The 7,304-nt window shown below is 42.3% G+C and overlaps 1 protein-coding gene across 1 annotated transcript in view; it reads left to right on the top strand.

The window, feature by feature from the left end:
• The window catches only part of LOC135109592 (uncharacterized), a 6,925-nt gene extending 9 nt beyond the window's left edge, over window positions 1–6,916 (top strand). The window contains exons 1-4 of the mRNA XM_064021015.1: window positions 1–51; window positions 1,959–2,151; window positions 2,456–2,543; window positions 3,120–6,916. The exon at window positions 1–51 is cut by the window's left edge and continues 9 nt beyond it. Coding sequence (XP_063877085.1) covers window positions 1,982–2,151; window positions 2,456–2,543; window positions 3,120–4,244 — 1,383 coding nt within the window. The 5' untranslated portion in view covers window positions 1–51; window positions 1,959–1,981 and the 3' untranslated portion in view covers window positions 4,245–6,916. The remainder of the gene's footprint in view (window positions 52–1,958; window positions 2,152–2,455; window positions 2,544–3,119) is intronic.
• The last annotated feature ends 388 nt before the right edge of the window (window positions 6,917–7,304 follow it).

The following is a 7,304-nucleotide window of genomic DNA, read 5'->3' on the forward strand; positions in this document are numbered from 1 at the left end:
TGGACAGAGTAGACGTATTGAGATGAGCCCTGCTATTTGAAGAAGACTGAGGTAGGGTAAGAGTTAGACGGGTCAGTTGTCTTAATGGGATAAGTGAGTCATTACTGGACGTACGCAACGGTCTATTTATATAGAATAGGAGTCCACATAAATGTATGCCAGAAAGAGTAACTGTGTATAACACATTATATACCCAGGGAAGTGACTCCTCGGCTGCATGTGTGTAAGGGTCCAGCCTTGTGGTCATTGAGTGGTAAATTGTCGTAGACACTCGTTTGCGGTCGTGTCTAGTTCGCAAGGTTTAGTATTAAGTGCTACTGCATCTGGCTGTTGGAGAGCTTAAGTGATTAGCTGTGTAGTGAACTTACTCCCTCCTCAGATCCTGACAAGGCCTGTCGTCAAGGAGGCAGTAAACAGCACTACTAGGCTTGAGGTTATAACACACAGTTTTACAGTGGGTGGATTTTTTATGGTGGGTGAATGTCCAAGGAGGTGGTATACCTTGATCATGTATGTGTCATTGCATGTTATATCTGTGGTTGTCGATTCTTTCACTGCTGTGGGTGTTAAGTGTTGTTAGAGTATTTCGTTGTCTGTGGGTCGGTTAAACAGACTGGCAACCTCAATTAGTGTAATGTTACTCTCACTCTGGGAGTATGTCATCTATACAGTCTGGGCTCCCTACCATGTGACTCATTAGTTCCTTCCAGCTTGGATGTTTTAGATGGCGTTTGCTATATTGCCTTCTCCGTGGGAAGGTTAAACGGAGTGGTGACCTCAGAGATTTGATAGTGGTCGACGACCGGTAGGAGCCTGGATTCATTGTGTTTATAACCGTAATAGGATAGAAGGAGCTAACCTAGGGAAAGCTGATCCAAGTGTGGTGTGATGTGTGTAGCGTGATAGAAAGTAGAAAAGAACAACAACTACCAGAACAGAAAGGAAGAAAAAGAGTCAAGAGCGAGCGCGAGACGTGGATGCGTCCCAGACGCATATTCATGTGATCAAAGAGGTACTGTAAAACTTTTATAAATAAAAAGTTGATATTCCCCACCCAATTTTCCCCATTTCGTTTTGCTTCTTAAAAGTTTAAATGAGTAGATCATGTAGCAGAGAGATTGTTCTTTCCTGTAGCATAGTTTGCTTCCACCCAGCCTCCCAAATAGAGTCCCTAGAATTTTTGAAACATAAGTGATCAGACAGAGTGAGAGAGCGACGAGTACGTGGCGCGTCCAGCACGCGGGATGCAGGTCTCTCACTCCCTTTGCCCCCTCCCCCTTCACTCCTGCCACATTTCCTGTGCACGTCTTTCTGGTGGCATGGGTCCCTGCCTTTGCTCAAGACAGTGGCTGGTGATATATCAAAAAGTATATCTGACAAGAGAGTATTTGTGACTAACTCCAGCTGCTCCTGTGACAGAAGGTTGTTCTGTGTATAGTCTTGTCTTGTTGTGTCCGTGTAAATAGTATTTTTGACAGGAGCAGGCTCCTTACTTTATTATTTTTTTTCTTGGCTAAGTGCAGTCTCTGATTATTTTTCTATCATGTATGTTTGTGTGTCGTGTGCTTGTCAAGTGCTAGTAATGTCCGAACTCGCAGCTGTGCTTGTCTATATATATATATATATATATATATATATATATATATATATATATATATATATATATATATATATATATATATATATATATATATATATATATATATATATATATATATATATGATTAAACTGTATTCAAGATATAGCCCCTTATATAATGCATATCATCTTGTCCATCTGTAGTTTTTTAATCACTGAAAATAAAGTAATAAGGAGCTGGCATCAACGCCAGAACAACTCACAAGCGTAGATGAGCTAAGAATAACACGGCAGACAGAGCATTGCACTAATATTTAATTTAAAAAAAAATTTGTTTGTCTGAACACACTAGAGCCGCAAATGTTGTTTATGGTGATAGGTGTGGTGTGGTATACGAGCACCATGGCAAGAGATTCTTCCTTCGTGTGGCTTCGGCCGGCAACAGAAATGGAGAACTTACTGGACTGTGCTGCAAGGAAAGGGTTTTACACCACGGTTGTGGGGCTAACAGTTCGCTCCATTGTGCCTCTCAGTGACCACCACATCAAGGAAACGCTTCATCACATGTTCAGGTTAGACATTTGCCTCACTTCGGTAAGTACCACCTGGCAACTGTCATCAATAAAAAAACTTGAAAAATTACACCAGGCAATTGAACCTGCAACAGAATGTTTAGTTCAGGGTTCGCAACACAGAGAGCTTATGTCTCTAAACATTGGCTTCACTACTTCAGTCTGCGTAAATAAAAACATATTTTACAATATTAAGTGAAAACAGTTGTATTTATTGATCTCCAAACGCCAAGGCATGCATAATTTTTTTTTTTTTCACTTTCATTGAGTGCTTTACAACTATTTAAGAAACTCCTTTACACAGGAAGGTACCGGTCTTAAGGATGTGCTTCCGGAGGCGTGAGGAAACTTTATGGGCGTGTGACATGAACCGGGAGGAACTTGATTTCCAGGTGCAGTGATTCTGACACATCCTTACTTGCCCATAGATATGTATCTTTATTTGTCAGTAGATAGAGGAGCTATGGACTAAAGCTACGGGCCTGAAAGAAGTGTATAGGTAATAAGATGAGAACACGTAGTTTAGGCACAGCTACATGCAACAAAAAATTAATAAAAAAAAATCCCAATGAAATGCTGCTCCCTGAATAGGGTTTGATGCGGTAGTCAAAAATTGAAGGATAGGTGTCTTGAAACCTTCAAGTCATATGAAGGTGGAAATATAGAAACAGTAAGGGAGTTCCAGAGTTTACCAGAGAAAAGGATGAATGACTGAGAATACTGGTTAACTCTTGCATTAGAGAGGTGGACAGAATAGGGGTGAGAGAAAAAAGAAAGTCTTGTGCAGCGAGGCCGCGGCAGGAGGGGAGGCATGCAGTTAGCAAGAGTACAAGAGCAGTTAGCATGAAAATAGCGGTAGAAGATAGCTAGAGATGCAACATTGCGCCAATGAGAAAGAGGTTGAAGATAGTCAGTTATGTTATGTTATGCCTTGGCTGCTGATGCCACGCATCATTTCCTTTCCTCAGGTAACAGACACGCAGGAGCTAGTTCAGGCTGTGGAAACGTTAATGCAGTACCACTTTCCTACTACCGAAGGTCCTTTGTGGTGTACACGTCTCCTTCCTGCCAGTGACCCTGGCTGCAGTTTCCGGCAGGAGTTGTCTGCCACTTTTCCCTACACCCGCACATTACTGCTGGCCAATCACCACGGCATCGCCGATGGTACCTCAGACATGTACATTGTGAACGCATTCCTCAACGTGTTGGACGACATGCTCTCCGATAAGGCCGTCGACGACGCAGTTCAGCTGGGCAGGATTGATGCTGGAGAGGAAACCAAAGATATAATTACAACTCGGATGATGGAACTGATGGAGGACGAAGACCAGTACCAGCAGCTACGAGAGAATATGAAAAAGTCAAAACAAGATGAAAAATTAGTCCCACGTGCTTATCCGATGCCGAAAGATCCTGCTTTTAAGAGTCAGATAGTCCTGCGTGACCTGGACAAGGAGACCACCCAAAGCTTCATCAGCAAGTGCAAAGAAGAGCAAATTACGTTGAACAGTGGACTACTGGCGGTGTTCAACACAAGTCTCGTTGACTTCGTGTTGGAAGGAGGCCTAGAACAAGACTTTTACAGAATCCAAGAGCTTCATGCTGTTAACATGAGACGTTATTGGTCAAGTAACACATCGGGAGCACTAGGTGCTCACAGAATGATGATGAAGAACGTTGTCTCGACGCCTCTTAATTGGAAGGACCACTTTTGGGACTATGCCAGAAGCATCCATAAAAATATCACTAAAAGTCTTCAAGAAAAGTATGCAGTGACGTGTGAATTATTATTGTTGGGTGGAGGAAATGTAGAAGATATTTTTGCAGAACGATCATCACCAGAGTATGACTATGCTACATCCAACATGGGTAACATAGACCATATCATCCTGTCAGAAAGGCATAAGGTAAGGCTCCAACATCTTTTCGTGGTTACCTCATGCTTTACTGAACCTATGGGACACATGTTCCACACCCTGCGCGGACGCCTCATATACAGCTTTGTTTACGCCAACGACGTTCTCACTCGGGATAAAGCTCAGAAATTTGTGGATAAGACCTTTGAGAACCTGGTGACAGTGCTGAACATGTAAGCCGAGCAGTACACTGCTGATAGAAAACAAATATGGTGATTTACTATCTCAGAAATCATTAGTATAGCTTGACAGTTGTCATACTCAGAAGACAAGCCACAAGGTGATATGACAAAAGTATTTAACTTATTAATGAAATACCATATAAATGACAAAATATTCAGATCAGTATATAAATTAAAAGATAACATAACAGCTTACTACAGCATAGTGTATCCATATTTACAATAATGTAGCCATGTTTGGTGATCCACCATGAAAACATTTATATTTATTACTCTTACTAAAAAAAAAAAAAATGTTAGTTATATCTGAAGTACTCCTTAAGAAGGACACATGCGCTATTTGTCCAACACACTATACTGTTAATTAAATTTCTTATCAACTAAAATTGGTCAGTTGGTATCTGGATCTCTTATTACTTTAGATAAAATTTCAATTTTTCAAAGATTTCTTTTTTGACATTTAAGATCTCAAGAATACTTACATCCACCTTGGCTGCCTTCAGAAGTTCAGAAAACGTTGGTCACATGTTTATCTTGTATTTTCTGCTTGAAGAAATTAAATCCAGGGAGGGAAGAATGATTGTCCTTCCTCCACGTTAAGGGCGGAGTGTCTCGCCCAAGGTTTCTCTTCCTCCTCTCGAATCCTCGAGCAGAAGGGACTCAGGCTGCTGACTCGTCATGATACAGGATCACGCGTCGAAGCAACGCCTCGAGTGCCCTCGTCACCACCCCCTCCCTCTTTGGTAGGGGGAACTCTGCAGGAGCTGAGGCAATCGTGAGGCCAACAGACACCAGGCGGCAGACCGCTCTCACCACCTGCCACGACACCTTCGTTCAGCTGTTCTCCTCTACCGCTCCGGAAGGCTTTGGTAAAGATTGTGGCTGATCTCACCTGCCCTCAGTATCTGGCACTCATCTGCCGTTGGCCCCAACTCGTTCCTGGTTCAACCCATGCCGGTCGAGATGAGATTCCTACGGCTGCAGGGACGCCGGCCTCCAAGGACTACCCCAGGACTCTTGGTGATATTGCCGGATATCTCTGTTATTGTTGGGTTATGTTTTTGTTTTTTGTTAATTATTATTGTGGAGTTCCGTTCTCCCTCGTTTTCTTTACGTCCCAATCTTAGAAGGAGTGTTGACGGGAAGATTAGCCATCCCGGCCCTGACAGTGTATATCAATAATAATAATTCTCTGTCCCTACATAATTCTAACTATATTACTGTTACGCAGGGCTTTTACATAGGCTGCCCATGTTCATAGAAATGAGAGGATGGAGTTTGGGGGAGAGAATGGGATTTAAGAAGCATGTATGGTTTTTCTTTTGCTTGATATCATTATTTTATTTTGTCTTATTTATTTTGGGGTTATATGTATTTTCGTATCTCTGGGTTACTAAAACATTTAATTTGGCTTTTGCAGTTATAATTTGTGTTGTATACTCTGGGTTGGGCAACATGAATCATGCAGGGAGGATGACTGAAAATTTAACCTTGTCACCTGAGTTGGTAAGGCTAATGCGCCTTAGGGAAATCTATACTGGTAGAGTTTCTGGTCTGGTTCGCGCAGACTACCAGGTTAAGGTGTCTCCTGAGTCGCTAAGGGATTACCGGTGTGGCAGAATGAAATGTCCAGTGTCCAGAGTGTTCGCTGCCAAACGTGCGTGACATCACCCACTTGCATACCGCCGGCGCCCAATGCATATTTCCGAAGTCTAGAAGAGTAGTTGCCAATTACTCGTGAACATGGTGGACTGGCTTAGGCAAGGTTAGGTTAGGATTAGGTTGGGTTAGGTTTAAACTCTCATGAATAGATGAGTCTTTTAATTCGCTTCAATTCGATACAATGGTAATAATATATAACCTAAGTATTTTTAACAATGGTATATTAAAAAAAAAATTTTTAACTAGCTAGAACCAAATGATAAGGAACATTGACATAACTTTTAGAATAATGTATAATTGTAAAATAGAACTTCAGACGCGACATCCACCTGAGTGATACAAAAAATCATATTTTACCATATTGTTACGTATATATGTAGCAGCCCTACAGGCGAACACACAACGATGCTGTGTGTATGAGGTAGCCTCATCTGAGTACATATGTGAGTATAATATGAGTACATGTGTGAGTACATGTGCGGTGATCTAGGTAGCAGCATTGTGTTGCTCGTTGTTCAGAGGCTGGCGCCGTTAGCGCTAATGGAAAGTATTGACATAAGCCTGTCGGTTGACCTCTGAGGCCCTGTGGTCACGAGAGTGATAGTGTGTATGTGTGTGAGGGTTAGCTAACCACGGAATAATTGTTATACAGTACAGTTTAGTTGTAGTTCTGTGAGTGCATGTATAATATAAGTAGTAATTATCCTTACCAGTATTGATAATCTGCATGACTTGCACTTATATTTTGCAAGCTAGAATAGGTGTAGTTAAATGTCACCTGGCAGAGGTGATGACACGGAAGGCAATGTATGAGGCACTCTGTGGCACTGAGGGACAGAGAGAGAGGGTATCGAGACCGCGTCATGACAAGACGTGCGAGTGGAATTTGCGTGTGACTGACTGTGACGGTAAGAGTGCCTGCCACCCCTGTACCTGCCTGTGTGGCCTGACTGTATTCTACGGTTACTTTGTGTACTGTTGTGCAATATATGAACATAAGGAGAAGCGTGTTTTCTTCTCCTCGCCCTGTGTGACTGTTCTCACTGAGAGTAATAAGTGAGTCAAAGCCTGCAGCCGTTCCCAGCCGCCCAGATAAAGTTCTTCCTGACAAATGCGCCCCGAATCCTGCAACGCTGTGAAGTGTCCCTTGCCTGCTGGTGGGGGTACATTTCAATATCAAACAATATCGCCCATGTCACGATCCCAGTTTTCTTTCCAAGAACGTGGACGGTACACTGATCGCAGAAAGTTTTAAGTGTCTGGATTTTTAATGGCCTGAAAATACCTACCTGAACTATCCGAAATCATCAGCTATTAAACACTTTCATAAAACTCTTATTTAGCACAGCACGCCAGGAATCACCTCAATGCCAGATCAGTGTTGGATTAGAAA

This window comes from Scylla paramamosain, chromosome 19, assembly GCF_035594125.1.
Source record: "Scylla paramamosain isolate STU-SP2022 chromosome 19, ASM3559412v1, whole genome shotgun sequence".
Taxonomy (NCBI): domain Eukaryota; kingdom Metazoa; phylum Arthropoda; class Malacostraca; order Decapoda; family Portunidae; genus Scylla; species Scylla paramamosain.